General features: G+C 40.1%; 1 protein-coding gene across 2 annotated transcripts in view; it reads right to left on the bottom strand.

Moving 5' to 3' along the window:
- Nucleotides 1-12,476, bottom strand: part of fbln1 (fibulin 1) — a 42,869-nt gene extending 30,393 nt beyond the window's left edge. Inside the window, exons 1-4 of one of the 2 annotated variants that reach the window (XM_008411136.3) lie at nucleotides 11,834-12,476; nucleotides 4,817-4,925; nucleotides 2,525-2,654; nucleotides 115-274 (exon numbers count right to left, since the gene is read on the bottom strand). In XM_008411136.3, the coding sequence (XP_008409358.1) occupies nucleotides 115-274; nucleotides 2,525-2,654; nucleotides 4,817-4,925; nucleotides 11,834-11,888 (454 nt within the window). In that variant the 5' untranslated portion in view covers nucleotides 11,889-12,476. The remainder of the gene's footprint in view (nucleotides 1-114; nucleotides 275-2,524; nucleotides 2,655-4,816; nucleotides 4,926-11,833) is intronic. The other variant, XM_008411135.3, reaches the window with a different exon arrangement.
- Between the last annotated feature and the right edge of the window lie 7,653 nt (nucleotides 12,477-20,129).

Raw genomic sequence — 20,129 nt, 5'->3', positions numbered from 1 at the left:
GGCACAATGTCACCACTCAGACTATTTTGTATAGATTCTTCTTTTTTTCTTTTGTTTTCCTTCTCCTAGTTTGTTTTCACCCTTCAATCGCATGATTCGAGAGTTTGCACCTACATTCAGATTGTCCCAGTGCTGCTGTCTGGTTGTCTGAGGCTCCGTCCATGCAGCAGGCCCGGGACACCAGGCTGCACTGGTAGCCCACGGACAGGTTGTGGTCGCAGGGTATGTTCAGCTCCTGAGCTTCTTTCCCCAGAAGACAACAGTCGCAGCAGGTCTGTGCAAAACGGAACACAAAAATAAAGAGAGAAAAAGAGAGAGAATTATTCACAAGTCTATCCCGTAATTCTACCAAAAAAAAAAGAAAAAAAAAACAGATTATCAGAAGAAAGCAGTGGAATGAAAACAGGAAAGGGATAGACTGGAGGTTGTTGAAGTGTGACCCGGGAACAGCCTGTTTAGACTTTGATTAAATTTGTTTAAACTCTTTCGGATGGCCAGATAGAAGAGCTCAAAACGGACAGATACACCAGCTGACATGCTTCGGAAAGACAAACATCCTGGACAGGAAGTCGGTAAGAAAAACAAGAAGACAATGATGAGATGACATCATCCCCCTCTGGTTGATGAGTTCTCAGTCTATCACTGTGACAGTCTGTCAGGAAGAAGAGTGATCGCTCAATCTGTTCAGACCAGAGTTTCTGAAGAGAGTGCAACCAGAAAAACCCCCAGAAGTTAACAGTTTACTTTAAATTTGCCTTAATCGTGAGTATTCCCTTAGGTAAAGCCTTGTGACGGACTAGCAACCTGTCCTGATGTCTCACCCAATGACCTCTGGGTATAAGCACCAGTGACCCTAGAACAACAACCGGGTCTAGACAATGAATGTTCCCTTAAGTTATCAAACGCATTTTTTTCACAAGCTTGTTTCAAGTCAAGAAGAACTAAAAGGGCTTTCCAGTCGCACAAAATTTATAGCCGTGTGGCATTGTTACCACACAGATGTAATCAACCAAATTTTTATTACTTTGTACTGTTGGCCAATTGCCTGTTGGTGAAATACAGATTCATCAGGCAGTGTTATGTGTGCGTGTCATCGATGCAATTCTCACTTCAAAAGTGAGCAAGTTCGGATTGCCTTAATTCTTGAAGTCGATCTAAAATGTCTATATCTGGTCTCGGTGTGAAGCAGGTGACAAACTGTGCGTAAAAAACCCGACTTTAGATTATCTCATTACATTGGTGCGGGGAGAAAGCGTTACCTATTACCCAGATCGCACTCTGTTATCCACAACATCTGGGGAGCTTTTTAGGTGCAAGCCTGAACCGCACGGGCGATCAAGCAAAGACAAGTCATTCTACTGACAATCATCTGAGGAGTAAACGTCCAAACCTGCTCGCCCCCACTTTAGAGGAATTTTTTTCTTCTTTTACTCTCCAGATGTGTTGATGGGTGAAATGTTGTGACAACAGAATGGGTAAGTTTGGGTTTGAGTGTGGCGGTGGCGAATGCAGAAGAGCTAAACAGTGGTTGGCTGAGAGCCTGCGAACAGATCTGGAGTCAGATCTAAATTTATAATCCATCTGACAGCAGCAAACTCAGATCCTCCCTGGAGCAGCATGCCTCGTCTTGCACATGCAGACGATACAAAAAAAGAAAGACCATTCAATGTAAAGTCTTTTGTTTGATATCTGCTTATAACAAAAATAAGCTAAATACATAATCAGAGAATTGAAAGAAAACTAATTCCAATCTTAAAGGGGCAATATTATGTATTTTGTTGGCACATTTCATATCACAATCAAGTAAGTCGTTATAAAAATGCTGTGAAAATCAAACATGTCTTAAAAGAAATTTGACTTTGGAATTTAAAGCCTTGAAATCCAGCCTCTGACTCTTTAAGAAAGTCCTACTCGCTCCCACACTCCACCTTCAGGAAGTCATCACAACATGGCTCCTCTGCTAACCTGTTTACACCTAAGTTCCACCAGATGTTTGCTAATTGCTGCTGGCTAGTCTGAAGGAGCTGAGTTGGTAAATTGTCGGAGAGGGCCGCTCTGTGAGGTGAGTAAAAAATCGTATTCAGAAACTTGGAAAAACTAAGCGCACCCTTAGTAGTTTCTCAAGAATATGAATGGGAAATAAACAGGTGCATTGTGGGCAGTTATGCTTCTCTGGAGCATCAAGAGAAAACACAACTCCAGAGTTTACTTGAACTTTTGCACATTTTGTCACATTATACTTTCACACCTCAATGTATTTTATTTGGACTTTCATGTAGCAAACCAAAACCTACCCCCAACTAATATTGAAGATGAAGGATCAGAACACACTGCATTTTGGGATATATCTCTACCTGCTCTGTACGTCTACGGAGCTTTTTGTCCATTCTTACACTTAAGATCAATCGGAATGTGTGAACATCAGTTTTCAAGTCTTGCCACAGATTCTCGTTCTTGTTTTATTTGCACTGTGCTAATATTCTCTGGATTATGAGGTATAATTTGTAATGCAATACGAACACACCTTTGTTGTCTTGGTCTCGCAGGTGCCGGCAAGCAGAGAATCGCAGACTCCCTGGTCTTTTGCCACGTTGATGCCGGTGGAACACATGTTGTCCTCCAGCACTGACACACAGCACTGCTCCTGCGCTATCCTGCCAGAAGGAAAACCCCCCAAAAAAAGCATACACAGGACCCCAGGGATTTACTTTTACAGTCAATTCTGTCAACAAACTTTATAGAGCAAGCAGTTTTTATATGGTTGTTTCAAAAGTTAAAACATATCTTTTGGTCTCAAGTGAATAATTTGCCATCAGCAGTGGTTTTTTGTTGTTGGAATATTCTCAACACTTTGTTTTTCAGATTTACAACAGCAAAACCACAGACTGTAATGTGTTTCTACTAAACAGACAAACACAAAGTGCATAATTGTGGAGTGGAAGACAAAGGATGTAGAGGTTTATTTAAAAAAAAAAAAAAAGAAATCTGTTCGTCCCCATGGATCAAGACTTTCCAAAAAAAAAATTTAAAAATCAGTCAATCAATCAGCCAGTTAGTGAGTCAGCTAACTTGTTAGACAGAAAACTTGACTTGGATATATGACATGATTAAAAGTACCCCAGTGCACAACATGTAAAACATTAAAAACCATAAAAAACAATAAAATAAAACAGATAAAAAGCTTGTAGCATCTAATCTAGAGAAGGAACATTTTTTTCTCAAGAAAGCTGAAGCTCAGTCCAGTTAGATTCAGAAAATAGTTCTCAAGTCTTGCCTTACTCTGTTGAATTTAAGTCTGCACTTTGACTAGGCCATTCATACACATGAATATGCCATAATCTGAATTTTTATTACATTCTGGGACTGGCTGTGTGTATGAGGTCGTCGTACACAATCTTCCCGCGCACTATTACGCGGTTCGTCTCTAGCACATAAAATCTCGATAAAACGCTTTGACGCAGACAAAATGCAGAAAAAGTTCAAGACGTATGACTAACTTCTGCACTACAAATAAGAATCCTATCATTAGAGAAAGCCGCTCGTATATAATAAACCTGCCGATTCCTGTCAGAAAAAGGGAGGTCTGGCCACTGCTTAGGTGACTAACGGTTGCTGGGAAATGCTGTTTCATTGCATCAGCAGCATCGCATGAATTGGCAACTATTAAGACATCAGTGACGTCATCTTAGAAAACTGCAAAAACTCAGTCAGTTCATACGGATGTTGTAATTACCATCAAAAGCAATATTTTCAAGAGTTTCTACAAACAATGAAAAACAGTTTGAACTCAGATTAGATTTCGTTATGTTGACCTGAGTTGCCTCACAGAAGAATTAACAGACAAATCTTGCTGGATCTTTCTCATCGCTGTTTCATAAGAAGGAAAGTATAAACTCTAAAAAAGATGGACGCACAAGCACCAGGTAGAAGTTTCGTATTACTTTTTCTGCACGTGAAGTCGGTGGGGACTTGGTGACCCAGTGTGATCTTACATGCTTTTCGGATGCGTGTAAGATCATATCTGAGAGTTTCCTCAGTTATGAGCGTTTCTGAGATATCAGGATGTCCGAGTGTTTCCTGATATCTCTGAGAGTTTCCTGATTTTTAAGCGGCTGCAGTGGAGGAACAGAAACGGGAGCTCGCCACTACTTTCCCCCAATAAGAAACCGCATTGTTTCTAATTTACATCAAGCCATACTCCGTTTCTACAAAACCCATCAAGGGCTGCAGCTGTTCTCCTAATATCCTTTCGAACCTTATTTCCGATACCATTTCTTTGCTTTTCTTCTTTAATATCATGTTTCACCTCCGAGGTATTCATTTGGTTTGAAACAAGCCCTCGTCTTAACCTTCTGTGACCATAAGCCCGATCGTCTCCACCTCCAGGCACACACTCCTGCGCCGCTAATGCCTCCCTGTTTCCGATTTTCCACTCGCACTATAATTTTGAGGAATGTAAGATAAGTCACACTGGCTATGGGAAACGCATTTACCATTTGTGTTCGCGGGCAGAGGTCTCTGGCCCTTGGGGACCTTCAACCTGCAGTAGAACACCTTCTAGGATTACAGGGAGACCTGTTATTATCCCATCACTATTAGTGTTTCCTGCTCTCATATGAAGTGAATAATGTGTTCGGAGATTTACGGGAGTAAGGTAAAGATGTTTTGAATTAGGAGCAAGAGAAACTTCCCAGCACAGGCCGAGATCCAAGTGCTGACGGAAAGTGAAACTCTGTGGCAAAAGAGGTGAAGGTTTTCCCGACCCCGCTGGATTAACAAGAACTGAGTCACTGGAACAGAATGAGCGCCTCCTTACCTGCAAGTCATTGAAGAGGAAATGAGGGGGAGGGATGCACAGTCATTGTTATCGTTCGCATGCTTCTGGCCGTTTTTACAGCAGTCATCTACTGCGGTGTGCTTTTCTCCTGGGAAAACAACAACAACAAAATAATATGCGTACCAAGGGTGAAAATCCATCAGTCCACCTTTTTGGTAGTAGTTTGACTTGAGTGGGTTCAGCTCAAGCTTTCCGAAGAAGCAAGGTGTGAATGACTAACACACTGTGCAGCACCTTGCAAATTATGAAAGGTGCTTTGTGAGGACTTTGTGGTAGGCGGCTTTAAGAACTTCTTGAAACTATGTTGCACTTTACCAAACAATTTTAGGAAAAACGTGACATATGTTGATGCAGAAGAGTTGTCAAATTTTCCATACAAAGACAGGAACCTTATGTCTACCGGGTGGGGATGCTGGGTTCGGGATGGATTCACTACTTTAATATGACATTGGCTTTTTCTTTTTGGAAACTTCTGGTCATCCTTTCAGAAGGGCATTCACAAGATCAGACGCTGATGTTGGACTGGATGGACTGAAGTTAGAACTCAGAAATAAGATCCGAAATCTTGAGTTCAGACTGGAGATGATGCAGGAGCCATAACACTGAATATTTGTTTCCCCTTTTCTGTCAGAACGCTCAGAGCAAACAAAAGGAAAATGTAGTTGAAGCGAAGAGAACAGCCAGTATTATGTTTTTGTAGGACAGAATTTAAGTAAGTCGGAGCCAGGCCAAGCAGAAAGTGAAAGTCTCATTCCAAAACAGTTCCTACAGAGCATATCATTGTCCAAAATGTCTTGGCATGCTGAGGCTCTGAGAGTTTATTTTGCTACAACTAAAACCCCATTCCTGAAAAAACAGCCCCACACAATGCCATGGGGTAAAAGCGCTGTTTGGTTGGCAATCACCAAACTAAGACTTGTCCATCGGCTTTCCAGACAGCAAGGCATTCCACTCCATTTGCCACTCCAAGAACACATTTTCATTGGTTTGGAGTCTAGCAGTAGCATACTTTACAAGACTGATACGTTGAAATTAAGTGTTAATGTAAAGGGTTTGGGTGAACCTAACCCATGCAAGCCTACTGTAGTCCCTTAAGCTCCTCTCAATTATGTTATATGTATGTTATATGTTATAATGTTATAATATAAAGGACACATAAACTTACTGACTCAAGAAAGTTGGTAACTTCTTGTTTTTGTGCTTCAGCAGTCGTCCTATCATGGTACAACACTGGAATCCATTGAGCACCAGAGATTGACCCGTTCTTAACGTTTGTAGAAGAGTTTAAACCAGTCGTCCCCAAAGTGGGTCCTCGAGGGCCGGCATCCTGCATGTTTCAGTTCTCTCCCTGGTTTAACGCACCTGGATCAAATAATGGCTCATTAGAAGGTCTAAGAAGAACATTGACCTGCTGAGAAGGTTGTTATTACCAGCAGAGAGAGAACTGAAACATGCAGGACTCCCCTGTGCTAATTTCTTCTGCCGTTCTTCTAATTGAAATTGCTCTGGCTGTGGTCTACCACTGATAGAATATTAACTAGGCAAAACTATACCAGGAAAACTGGAACTCTGACTCTGGCAACATACAACATGGGGACATCTATCACCATCAGAAAGTAGTCACAATTTATACTTTTTCCGAATGGTTCAGTTCACTCCTAAACTCACTGTGACGCAGTTACTCCTAATTGAGTCTTGATGATCATATTTGTCTGTCTACTCCAAATAAAAGAAGACTTCATCCTTCTACTTTAATATCCTTGGTAAGATTGATGAACTGCAACATCTTTTACAGTCATTAGGACTTTTTTTTTGTCTGAGGCAGAGGGATGATAAATATGTTGTTGCAGACACAAAAGAGGCTTTCGACTGGAGCGCGACCAGTTTTGTGGTGATCTGGCTGCTGATTCATGTGGATTAGAGAATGTGGAATGCCTCAGCTCTGTAAACAATCAACCGTCGCAATCACGTCAAGTACATTCACTTGCCTGTGGTTTGTGTGAACTGCCAAACGTAAAAAAAAAAAATTAAAAAAAACTTTGGCAGATAGACTTCTTCTTCAGAAGAAGAATTTTGCCTATGGCTGGAATCAGGATTAGTGTGCTATGCTGTTTTTTTAAAAAAAAAACGACTCCCAAGACGGCAAAAAAGGGGGATGAAAACAACTAAGTCTGAGATGGGTTTTTATTGAGTCTTGGTAACAGAACCTTGGCTGTGGTTTTTTGAGGAGTGATTGGGAAATACGCTGTGTGGCTGCTTTTGTCTGGGGGTTGTCTTGGCTGCCGAAAGAGGCCTGGCAGGAGCAAGCAAGTTTAGATAGTGAGAGATTGAGCTGGGAGGACAAGTGTCTGGACCGGCACCACCTGGTTTTACAGCGTTGTTTGTCTTCTTCCGCAAGAGCAGAAGGAAGTGTACAACAACCACTAAATGCAAACAGTTTTACGGAGGTACAAGTAATGGCAGTTATAACGACAAATAGACTGAAGATGGACAAATGTAGTCCAGAGCCGGTAAGATGTTTACATGCAGTCATCGTAGGCATGGATCTTTGGATTTTGAAATCTTTTTCGAGAGAAGATTGATTCTTAAAAAAACCCACAGATTTTTAAAAACAACTAAATAAAATTTTTATGACATGCTTACTGGAGCCAAGCGAGGCTTAACTTGGAGTCACTTGCTAAGTTTTCCTGGAATAAGTTATGTTTTTAAATAATCATTATTGTCTTTTTTACTAAAAATGTTGGAGCTCGTTTTATTTTTTATTTGGACCTGACTATCAACATCCCCTAATTTTAGGAATAGTTTAGGTCAGTGCTTCCCAAAAGCCTACTTTTAGCCTACAGTGTCTATCATAAAACTCATTTTGATGTGTGTCTGCGTTGTCCTTTTATTTTATTTTCTTAAATACAAAATTATGTTAATCTTTCAACTGTCAGGGCCATTACGTTTATCTTCAGATAAAATAAATTTGCTTAGAATGTAAGTTTTACAATGTCAATGACTGAGAGGGTGCTGACCCAATAAAAAAATTCTGCTCCGAAACCGACACATTCATGCTTAATTAAAATTTGTAGCTGCAAGAATGAAGATGTGACAGAGCAGTCATGCAGAGTGGTGACGGGGCTATTTTCCTGCACTTGAAGGATCTTTCTAAATAATCATTATCCCAGTATTGACAAAAATAACCGTGTTTTGTAATGTTTGCCATAATCTTGCAACCCTTGGCTTAAGTTATTAGAGTATATTTATGGGAGTGTACGTATATATTTGAGCCTATTTGCTGTAACATTTACACTGAGTAGAAAGAAAATGTATACAGAATGTGTGTTATTTCTTATTTTCTGACTGATTCAAAGAATAACATATGTTTGGTAATATGTTATTCTCTGATATTCAAAATATCAGAGGGTTTGTATTTTTTAGATGACCAGAGAAACATGTAGCAAAACCTCAGATTACAAGTGATTACCTCTACTCCTTGATTATTATTATTATTATTATTATTATTATTATTATTATTATTATTATTAATAATAATAATAATAATAATAACAAACTCGATTTCATCCAACCGGACCGTTCCACAAAAACACTGGTTTCGCTTCTCCATACAGGAGGTTCAATGTTCAATCGGTGACTTTTGAACTTAAAGAGGCAAAGGAGGCTAATTAACAAGCTACTAGAACTGAGGACGTATCTTTGGACGTACAGAAACAGAATCACATTGTTTTGGATTTATGCAGATAAATAAATTATAAATATACTCTGTATTCATTGGTGAAATGTCATCTTCGCAGTGCTTTTTTAAGGTCTTTGAGATTTGCGGTCACATTTCAGACGATTAAGCTAGCAGGGTAATACTTAAAGTAAAGCAGGTTAATGGAAATGTTGGCCTTTTAAAATGCTATTGAAGATAATGTAGTGGATCTGAGTTGTGGTGAAATTAGAGACTAGAGTACATTTACATATTAAAGAAATATTTCACGAGTTTTCTTCCTTTAACAGATTTTTGCTAAGCTATTCCATCACACCCAAGCTAAACTGAAACATCACATGCAAACACAGCCGCCTGGCATCATAGGTAACCCATCTCTACTCCAACTGACTCAGATGTCCTGCGACTGGTTTCTCTGTTTCTCATGGTCTGTCAGGAGAGGGGCTCGTTTCCATTTTGGACGAAGCTGCTGGTAGCGAGGGCCATTCTGTCCATGCGGAGCAGCACGTGGCTTGCCTGAGTCTAGACGCCTCATGTAAACACAGTCCAGCGAGCCCACTGGTGGAGCTCCGCCCAGGCAGAGTAGCTTGTCTGGAACCGGATTGCAACAGAGGACCGGATCGCTTTCCAAGCCGCACTCAAAGGGCTTTTAATGGGAGCTTTCTGTTTTGCCTGGATGATCATAAAAGTCTTGCACAGAGAGAAGATTGATGGTCAGCACTCACGCGCTCAATAGCTCACTTCCAAAATAATAGCGTAAGAGTGACTGTCCAAAGTAATGTCAAGCTATTGACGTCTTTTTGAGTAAAAGCTTAGAAATCAACCCATTTGCTGCTCCTGTTGTGTGTGTCAGGGGATAATCACGCCCGTCACCAGACTGCGGTTGTGATTTGAAACTTTTAAGTTTCCTCTTCTCCACAAAATAACCAACAATTACTTGTTAAACTATCACTGGTTAAGTTAACTGAGACATAGAAAAGCAGCATAAACAACCCCAAAACCTAATTACAGTACGTTTATACATTTCATACAACTGTATGTTATTTGTGTTAATAATTAAGATTCTCATAATAAACTTTAAACATGATTCAATTTCTTGAGATCATCCTATGCTCCTCAGTGGGACCCCAACTTACAGCATCACTGGTCCAGTCACAAAGGAGCTGAATCTTCCTTAAGATGTTTAGAATCACCCCCCAGACAACCGTAACAGTATAATAAGTATTATATTTATATTTTGTCCAAACTTGTTCATTATCAGTTTATTTAAATCAGGTATGTTCAAGTAGGGCTCAGCAATAGATCAATAACAATATATATCGTGATATATATGTGGTCGATATCGATAGATAAAACGCCTGATAGAACATTCAGTAACTTCAATTAACTCTGATCCAGAGCAACAAGGCATTCTGGGAGATGTAGGCAGAGGAAAAGCTTTAGCAGCTCAACCTGTCACAGCCGGATAAGTAAAGATGGTGGCATCAACTGACTCGCTCACTCTTTGGTTGCCTAGCAACAACCTGTTGAGTAACTTGCACAGCAGCAGTTTAAGATTTCCCCGCTGTGTTTCTTAGCTGCTTAAAAATAAAAATAAATAAAAACAACAGTGTAAAGTGAAAACTGTGGGTAAAACATGAAAGGTCCTGCCACCAGTGTCAGTGTCTCAAATATTTACAATAAATAAAAAACAAATCAATAATTATCGATATCAACTGGTATCGTGACACGTTTTTCAGCCATATTGTTCAAGCAAGGAAACATCTACAGCAAGCAGAGCAGAGGTCAAAGGTGGGGGCCACTGTGTTAAAAAACACATCCTGAAAAATAATTATCCGCAAATAATAAAACTAATCAGAAACTAAAAAATACAACAGAGACGACACTCTGCAGTACGGAGGACGGCTCTGTTATTTTCAATATCAGTGTAGTGAAGTCAGAGGACGATCAGAGATGCACGAACATATTTTAAAACTAAGCTGTACTTTCAACATGAGAAGACATGTCGGTGGTTCGCTAAAGTTGCCAGAAAGTGAGAGAGAGCAGGACTTGAAGCAGATAACAGGAAGGCTGAACATATTCCAGAGTGGTTGTCTTGGTTTATCATTTTGAGCTTTCAACCTCTGTTCATTCTCAAAGAGGCCAAAACAGATTTACAATAACTGGAAATCAGAAGTGGGCCGCACATTTCTGATCGATGAATCTTTATAATAAATTCTCTTAAAAGGTTAGTTCAGAATATATATTCAGTCATTAATGATAATAGTAACTGCAGTGAAAAGGTGTCATGTAACCATGAGCTAGAGAGGCTGAAGCCAGCAGGTAGTTAGATATACTTTTGAATTTTTCCTTAAAGAGTCTGAGCCTTCTTTACAGGAAGGCTCAGTAAAGAGCATCTGCCAAGGATAATCTTAGCAGGTAGAGTCTGTGATAGCGCTGGCTATCATCTGTGGTGTAGTTTGTTGGAGCATCGGCTTATCTACTGCTGAGAGGAAGCAGCTAGATAAGCTAATCAGGAAGGCAAACTTGGTCCCAGTGTAGGTGGAGGGACACAGAGGAATTAGCTAAGAAAACATTACTGATGCATTTAGCATCTTCCCCATTGTGGGACAGTAAAAGACATTTCCATTCTATTCTGAAATTTAATTTCAATGTAAAACAACTCAGAAAAGTGTCACTCTGTGTCATCAGTTTTATACAAGACAATTGTGATAAACAGATGTTTAACAAATCCAAGCTGCTATTTTAAGGTTTGATTAACTTTTTGGGGGGCTCACCTCAGCTCCGCCCCTGGTGTTTAAATCCTATCAACACCCCTGTTCTAGTAAGATACTAACTTAGCATTCACATGTAACATCAAACACACACATTGCCTTTGACTTGCATGGCAGAAGGAACTGCAATTCACACCTTTTATAAATCAGGTAGGCTATGATTTAAACCAAAGGTGCTAACGCTGGTTAGCTGCCAGGAGAGTTTTCTGTACCATGGTTACATCAAGGTAGTAAAACAGGGGTTTTCCATGGAGATCTACTTTACTTTGAAGCGCCCAGCTTTTCATCACAAGCCCCGACTAGCCCCTAGACACAACCATCACTTCCTCAAGTCCCCACTCTGTTTCATCTGCTTCTGTCTCTAAATACCTTCTAACTCTTCCCGTGCAGCGCTCTAATACATATATTTTTACACACCAGCGCTAATAATAATCTCGTGCATTTTTATCCCCGATCTAATTAAAAGTCCTCGCACGCGCACAGCCTCCTCCACAAAGGTGACTTTACCTTGTCCGAGGAGAAGCCCGAACAGAGAGCAGAGCAGCGCCACACGCAGAGCCATTGGGGGAACTCGAATATCAGCCACAGGAGGGTTACAGAGGAGTGTTTCACAAAATTAAAAAAAAAAAAAAAACAATAAAAATTTTTAAAAAAGAGAGAGAGAGAGAGAGAGAAAGTGCCCGATAGTAACCGATCCTACGAGAGTGTTTGTTCCTTCGGGGATGTGTGGATAAGCCGCAGCGCTTCTTTTAAAAAGAAAGGACCGAGTGTGTGGAGGAAAAGGAAAAAAAAGTGGATGTGATGGAGCTGGGAAGTCGCAGCTCGCAGCGTGACTGGAGCGTCTAATGGCACCGTGAGGGGCGGGCTGGGGCCACTGACACCCACTTGTTGCTCATCAGTTGCAGGGTGATCTTTGTTCCCTGCTTGGTTATTTTAACACGTTCGTTGTCCCTTTAAGATTTTTATTTTTGTGTTAAATGTAATATTTATCCGATTGCTTGTCGCCACTCCTGTTGTTGTGGTTTTTCATCTTTATTATTGTACTGCGCATATGTGTCAAAGTCAAGGCCCGCGAGCCAAATTATGCCCACTATAGATATTTCCATGGCCTTTTACAGTTAAAGAAATAGAACTTCCTGTTGCCAGTCGTGTGCTTAAATATTATGTTTTCACTCAAATCAAATTTTCAAACTTTTTATTTGTATGATGCCATATTATTTCAATAACATTTTTAGAAGTACTCATCGAATGCAGATGAAGCCATAATAATTTAACAATTTGTATTTGATGAAAAAGGAAAATGAGGTTTTCAAGTGTCCTGAAAAGTGCTTTGAAAAAATAGATGATTGTTACTATAAATCCTCTTTTCTCTAACGGCCTCCAGAATGTCTCTTTTGTCTCTCTTCGCCGTGTCCTGGAGCATGCTTGCACACATGGAAATTGTCTCCTCGTCAGTGGCAGAGCAGAGACCTTCTGTGTTCGTGACTAACGATTCTAGAGATTAGTAAACATCTGGAGATGGTTTGGAGAGCTTTGTAAAAATGTGTTGCGGTTGTGTCCAGAAGTTGGCCCTTTTCAAAGCCGGTGGAAGTTTTAGGCATCAGTTATACGGACGACAGGGACGTAAAACGTCAACAGTATCGGATGTCGGTTATGTCGCTGCGGTGCCTTGCAGAGGCATCCGCGCCACTTGAGGCTTCCTGCATTTTGTCGCGTCCCAGCCACAAACTTTCATCTGTTTGATTGGTATTTTAATTCACTTCAAAATATTTTATTTATCCCAAAAGGAAAATTAAATGTTGTCATAACTCATATCATCCAAGTAACTTCGACGATTCATTGTGGTTGGTGATGCTGCGGGAATAACGGATCTCCAGTAGCAGTCAGCCTTGCAACGAATCTGAAGAGGCCTCTGACTGAAGACTGTTGAGCTATCTCAGTCTCATGATATCTGGGCTGCAGACATGAAATACCACATTAACGTTCCAGGTGACACCGTCAGCTGTTGCCAAACGCTTCTAATCCACCTTATTTGCTTTTGCCGCTCCCCTATAAATCTCTGTCTGGCTGTAAGGTTAGAAAGATTTTGGAGTTGAGGATGAGATTCCTGCTCATTTTGATGAACGGAAGAGCTGGTTTGACCATCTTTCACCCTCTGCGTTTAGTTTGTGGTTCAGATATTATTGGAGCCTTTGAGACACTAATCATGCTTTCAGTTGTGAAAAAACGAAACAAACAAAACCTTACTGCCTTTGTTATGTGTCGTAATAACTGGCTGAAAGTCAAAAAGTAAAAGCGTCCAAACATGCAATACTTGAAGCATAAAAATAATAATGCTGAAAAAAAAGTCTACAAAAAGAGCAAATCAAAGCAAACTAACTAACTGAGTCACTCCAACATGCTGCCAACACGAGTGCCGCAGCTTTAGAATCTATGGGATGTAGACCAACACAATATCACTGCGAAGCAAAAGGAAAATATCAAATTGTTTAAAATTTGTTTTTACTAATACAATTTGAAAAGAGCTATGATGAATGGTTTAGATCAAAGGCATATTCATGTGCCAGATTGGCCTAGTTAAAGTCCAGAGCGGAATCAAAAATAGAGAATCTGAGGGAAGGGTTCAAAATCACGATGCTCTGTGTTCGACCTGACTGCGCTCACAAAGGACAGGCAAAACTGTGAACTGGTAGAGACAAAACCCCCAAAACACTTGCAGCTGTAGCCACAGATAAATGTAGCTCTGCAACGTTTCCACTCAAAGGTCTTGAGCACAAACACATTTCGCACCTTCAGGCTTTTATTTGCAAAAACCTGCGAAAACTATGCGCATCGGTTTCTTTCGAGAATCGTACGCTGCTTTCTCTTCCATAACGTCAAAAACCCCAATCCTAACCCGCCGATTGTCACAAAAGGTGCGAATACTTTTGCGAGTCACGTCGTTGTGTCAGAGATTATTGTAAAGAGGCTGAACGCCTTTCCTTGAGCCAAAGCATCGTTCCCACCCCCTCATCTCCGCGGTAGTTTCATGGTTCCCTTCAGGCCCACAACTAAGCCTATTTTTCTCCATTAAAGTTAATAAGTTAAGGCTTTTTGTAACGGTGCCACCAGCTGGAGGGAAAAGGTGTCTGTCAGCCAAAGTGATTATGGACTCTGAGAAGGGTCTGGGTATAAACAAGCTGCTCACACACACACACGCATGCAAACTCACGCACACACTCGCCTGCCAGACTTTGCAAGAGGCGCAGAAATAATTGCTAGACAGCATTCAAAATATTTTGTACCAGCTAAGGCCCTCTGCAAATTCAATCAGTCTACTGATTCTGGGCATGCTGACAGGAGGAGGTTAAAAGATCCTCTAATCAGAGCCAGATGTCTCCTCCACCTCCTCCACCCGGCAGCAGTCTAGTCGGTCAAGAAACATCAGTGTGGACTCGGTATCATCAGGGACACGGGGAAAACCGCAGCAACATGACAGCGAGAAATAGATAACTGCAGTGTGAAAGAGGAAAAAGGCTCTGCTGTGCCGGCTGCCATTACCTGGGTTTAGTTGATAATTAAAGTCAGTTAGCATGACCTTTTTAGCATGACCACACTTTATAAAGTGCTGTCTAAAATATTTATATGAATGCTTGAATTTTAAAATTTTAACTATATAGCTAATCATATATTTATTTTACTGGGATTTTATGTGAATAACCAAAACAATGCACCGAACAAATGTGAAGTAGAAGAGAAATTATAAATGGTTTCAAGGTTTTTACAAATAAAAACGTGAAACGTTTGACACCTGCCTTTTTGCCTTTTCAAGTTTCTCTAGAGGCTTTGCTTATTCTTCTTTTCAAATCTTACCATAGATTTTTTTTAATTATTATTATTTAGATCTGGACTTTGACTGGACTTTGACTTTGCACAATTTAAACTACTCTTCTCTACTCTGGCTAGAGAACGGAGCTCCAACTTAAAAAAAAGAATAAAAAGGTGAGTTAATTTTTTTAAGTGATCAAATTTGACAAACTTAATTTATTTATGTTCAACATGACAACTTAAACTTAATATATTGACTTAATTTGATTACTTTTAACAAGAAATGACCTTTAATGTCCCACAGTTGGAAAATGTCAGTGCAGCAGCAAAGTGGCAGGTGATACCAGCGAATAAATTTACACAAAGACAGAATAGAAAATGTAAATAAAAGCAGAATAAAGAATAAAACACGGGGAAGATTTAAAAAATAAATAAAGTGTAATTATAAAAAAAAATACAAAAGTCCAGAGAAATGTTGCGCTGGGTTGGTTAAATTAAAATAGAACAGTCTCACTGAGCATTAAAATACAGACTATTTACAATTAGTGACAATAAAAAAAATTGTACAGCACTAAAATTGGAGAGATACCAGCAGGGATGTAAACACTTACTGTTGGGAGCAGTGACTGTTGTTGAGTGGAAGGATCAGACAAAGACATAAAGAATCTAGAAGCTGTCTTTTGAGTCTATTGGAGGTGATCAGTGAGAAACAGATGAGAACAATCAGTAGAATGACTGTCAGTGCAACAAAATCTAAAGACAAACACTAAACCTAAAAGAACTACAAAAAAGAGTGAACTGTGAATATAATAAACTAAAATGCACCAAAGTAACTGAGCAAAACTTAAAGAATCACAATTCTTGACAAAAGTACGGGTCACTATTAACCGTGTGTCGTCTTTTTAAATGCATCACATTCTCAACTTGTTTAGTTTTAGAGAGCCGTGCTGTTGTAACCGCAGAGGTGCTGCAAAGGAAAAACAGCAAATTCATTACATGAATTAACAAATCTGTCAATCAGTGTTTTTTTAAATCCACTTTAATGGCCACACTTTAATTTTTTCTCAAAATAAAAACCTGTACACGTGGTGGAAACTACAAGCTCGTATTTTAGACTGTTTCAGTGAACACCTCGGCAAACTGAAAGAAAAATGTGGAAAATGTAGCTTTTTATTGCAATAAAAGACAAAATCACTAACAAATTAATAAATTACAAATTCAACTATAAGACTATATCAGTGGCAAAAACCCCTCCATCCCTTCACTTACTCATTAATATTTGTACGATGCTTTAATGTTTTCTGAACAGGTCATGGTCAAAAACGAGAATTTGCTCTCAATCAACTTACCTGGTTTAATAAATATTAAATAAAATAAAATAAATTAAGGAGCACATTTTAATGTGTGAAAAAAACTGAAAAAAATGATGTAACAGGTTTGTAATAGTTTGGGGGATTTTACTATAGTTTAGCTTTTTTTCGTTGGGAGTTTTTATTTGTCTAATTCAGCTAATTAGTTTTTAGAGTGTGTCTGCTAGTTTTTATTAGTTATTATTTGTGAGTATTACTTTAGTTTGCATTAGTTTTAGCAGTTTTAGTTTTTTGTCCTTTGATGAATTTTTGGATGCAGAATTCAAAAAGGTCAAAGGGTTGTATTGTGATTATGTATGCATCGATTGGATAATGAATACTCAACAGAAGATACCAGTTTCAAAAAATTGATTCAACTATTGTTGACCCGCTCATAAACTTTTGCAGTCGCCATTTTGCGGACTAGCGTGAGCGCCGAAAGGAGGAATATGGAGTATCGTGATTAGCCGGCAGCTGATGTAAACAGCTTGTGTGGGGAAAAAAATATAAATTTCACATGTATGTTTTAGCTAGTTTTATAAACGCATGACATAGTTTCAGTCAATTAGCGAAAATGCTCTCTCAATTTCAGCTTTCGTTATTTTGCAACTAAATCCTCCTAGGAGTCATCACACCTCATTACTTCTGACCGACACCTACGCTTATCTTTGGATAGAGTACATAACAGGCTGAATGAGGAAGGAGCAACATCCAGAATACCAGAGGGTCTAGCTCAGTGAACATGTGAGCGCAGCCTCCCAACCAGAACGCAATCACTCACTCCTCCTCTCCACCCCCCAGGGGGTCTTAACAAGAAACAGCAGCGGGAACTGACCTCCGAGCTAATGCGTGGAGGAAATTGGAGTTCCTGAAAGGTCGTCCTCCAGCGGTGTTAATCTTGTTGTGTGTGTGTGTGTGTGGGGATGGCGGGGGGCGGCGCAGGTCAGGTCCTTTGAAGCTCAATAAAGCTCGCCTTGCCACGTATGTGTCACCACTAACACGGCCAGGCAGACAGAAGAATGCCCGTGGAGCGCTCAAAGGACCCGTTTACGCCTCGACACTCTGCATAATAAAGTGCTGGACTGTCACTGGCAACAAAAAAAGTTTTAAAGAAATTTTTCCAAAGTGTAGTTAAGAATTAAGCTTGAACGAAAAATTCTGTACTGTGTTAAAACTTCCAGAGAAGCTCAAATATTCTTGAATCTCAGTTTGCTTATTTTTTTTGGTGGGTTTGGGGGGGTTCCTAGCATACCCTCTGCAGTGAGCCAGCTTCGTGTGTCTTCGCTGAGTAAACAGTAAGGCCCAGCATGAGTTTGAGGTGCTGCTCCAAGCGTAGCTTGTCACGGTGGTTTCAGGGTCGGCCCGGCAGGAGAGAAACGCAGAGCAAAGCTGTTCTTTAGGCCGGAGCTGGAGCTTTAGGTTTAGTGCAAACTTTATCCACACTGGCAGAGTTCAAACTGCACTTCTACTAAATACAGTCAAAATATAGATATTCACATAGGGCAGGACAATAAATCAATAATATATATCGTGATAGAGACGTGATCAATATCAGAAGATAATACGTCTGATGAAATATTCAGTAATTTCACTGAACTTAGATCAGAACTGCACAGCATTCTGGGGGATGTAGGCAGATGAAAGACTCAGCCTCTCATGGCCAGCTAAGCATGGTTGGTGGCATCAACTAACTCACTTGCTCTTTGGTTATCTGGCAACAACTTGTTGAGCAACCTGCGCAGCAGCAGTTTCAGGTTTTACTGTTTTGTCTCATAACTGCTTCAAAATAATTTTAAGAAAGAAAACAGTGTGGAGTGAACGGAGAAAACGAAAACATGGGTTAAAGAGGAAAGGTCGTAATATCAGTTTGGCGGTATTTCAGATATTTAACACGTGCTTCAGCCATATCGCTAGCAGGAGGTGGTTTTTCGGGCGTATCAAAATGATCGTATTCCGCAAAGCTGCAATGGAAGCACGTTTTTTTGCATCACACAAGTCTTGTGATCAAGACGACAGGAATTGGCAGGAATATGATGGCAGAGCGTGTTTTTTGATGACATCACATCAACAAAAGTTTTCATTTCGTGATTTTAATTCCATTTGCTATTTAACGGAAACACCGCAAGTGCGAAATTATGTTATTTCGACATTAGCAGAATATTTAAGTTTTGTAGCTAGTGACACTTGGACACAAATAAGTGTAGTCTGACTTTGCAAAAACAGCTAATCATTCCACGCTGAAAATCAGAAATATTGATACAAAAGACAGAAACTAAGCAGTCAACACATTTGTATGTCATCGAGTTACTGTCAGATGAAAAGCTTCGGTGCATTCAAAACAAAATCAGACGCCTTTACACAGCAAAACTGTAAATCATTGATTCCAGTACAGGAATAAAAAGACACAAGCATTGTCACCAGAACCCAGCAGTAAATACATCGTGACAGAGATCCGAGGAGAGTTGGAACATGGCACATGAGAGAGAGAAAAAGAAAACCTTTGAGCTCTTGTGGCAGCACAACGACTCTCCACCAGAGTGAAACATCGCCTTGTCCAATAGAGCTCACTTTATGTAATCAACGTCTTTGGCACAAAAGGGCAAGTTTTGGAGTCTTGGTTTCATTCTGGTCCAGCAGACAGCTCTGAAGATGGGAAAACCCATGAGGTTTTATGTCTGAGCTTTAAATTGGGTCGGGACCATCGTTCTCTTTTTGTTTTTTTAACTGATTTTAGGATCTACGCTGTTCAGGAGACTCATTCTTTAATTGACAAGTGGCTGAAATCCATTTATTTAGGAGTTTCAGGAGAAGACATGGGTTAAGAAAGGATGACGAATTTCTGGTGTTTTTATTATGATGCTAAGATGTGAGGTTAAAATATGAGTTATATAATATGAATGTAAAACTGTAAATGTATTTATTTGCATTTACTAAAATATCTGCTTCATGTAGATGGTGGAATGATGAAATGTAGCTCATAGTGAGTAAACAATGGTTTAGACCAGAGGTTCCCAAACTGTGGGGCGCGCCCCCTAGGGGGGCGCCGTGCCATTGCAGGGGGGGAGGGGAGGGGACCGTCTGGATGAAAAAAAACCCACCTGAACACTGTATGCGCTGGGTTTTTACCTTAGAATGGCCAACTCTTTGTTATTCCTATGTCAATTTGATACAGTAGGGGTTTCCACACTTCCCCTATCTGTCTCCTCTATCTCTTTTATCAGCAGTTAAAACTTTTTAATCCGTTGTTAACATGTGGTAACCTGTTTTTTCGAGCCGCCTTTAAACGCAACCTGAGCGCTACAACGCTCGCGCTGGGTTTACACCTGTGCGCCGTGAAGGAGACCTGCTGCTGCTGCTGCTGCTGTGCGAAACTTCACAGGTGTGTGTTAGAATCATGGCAGCAAACCAGCAAAACACAAAGAACTTTTCACAGTTTTTCCCCCAAACTAACCGACTGAGTTGAGTAAAGTTGAAGGATGCAGGTGATGTTAGCTCAAAGATGACTAGCTAATATCAATACATCACCTTAAGCTTAACAAGTAGCCTGTAGGCTACTGATGTTGTCTATGTTCAGCTACAGGTGTCTCATTTTGCGCCCCCAAAAAGTCGATTCTCCCCGCTCGCATTTAAACTACAGACATCTATTC

Source organism: Poecilia reticulata, chromosome 6 (assembly GCF_904066995.2).
Source record: "Poecilia reticulata chromosome 6, P_reticulata-male-v2, whole genome shotgun sequence".
In the NCBI taxonomy this organism is placed as follows: domain Eukaryota; kingdom Metazoa; phylum Chordata; class Actinopteri; order Cyprinodontiformes; family Poeciliidae; genus Poecilia; species Poecilia reticulata.
This window is presented reverse-complemented; position numbering and strand designations above follow the sequence as displayed.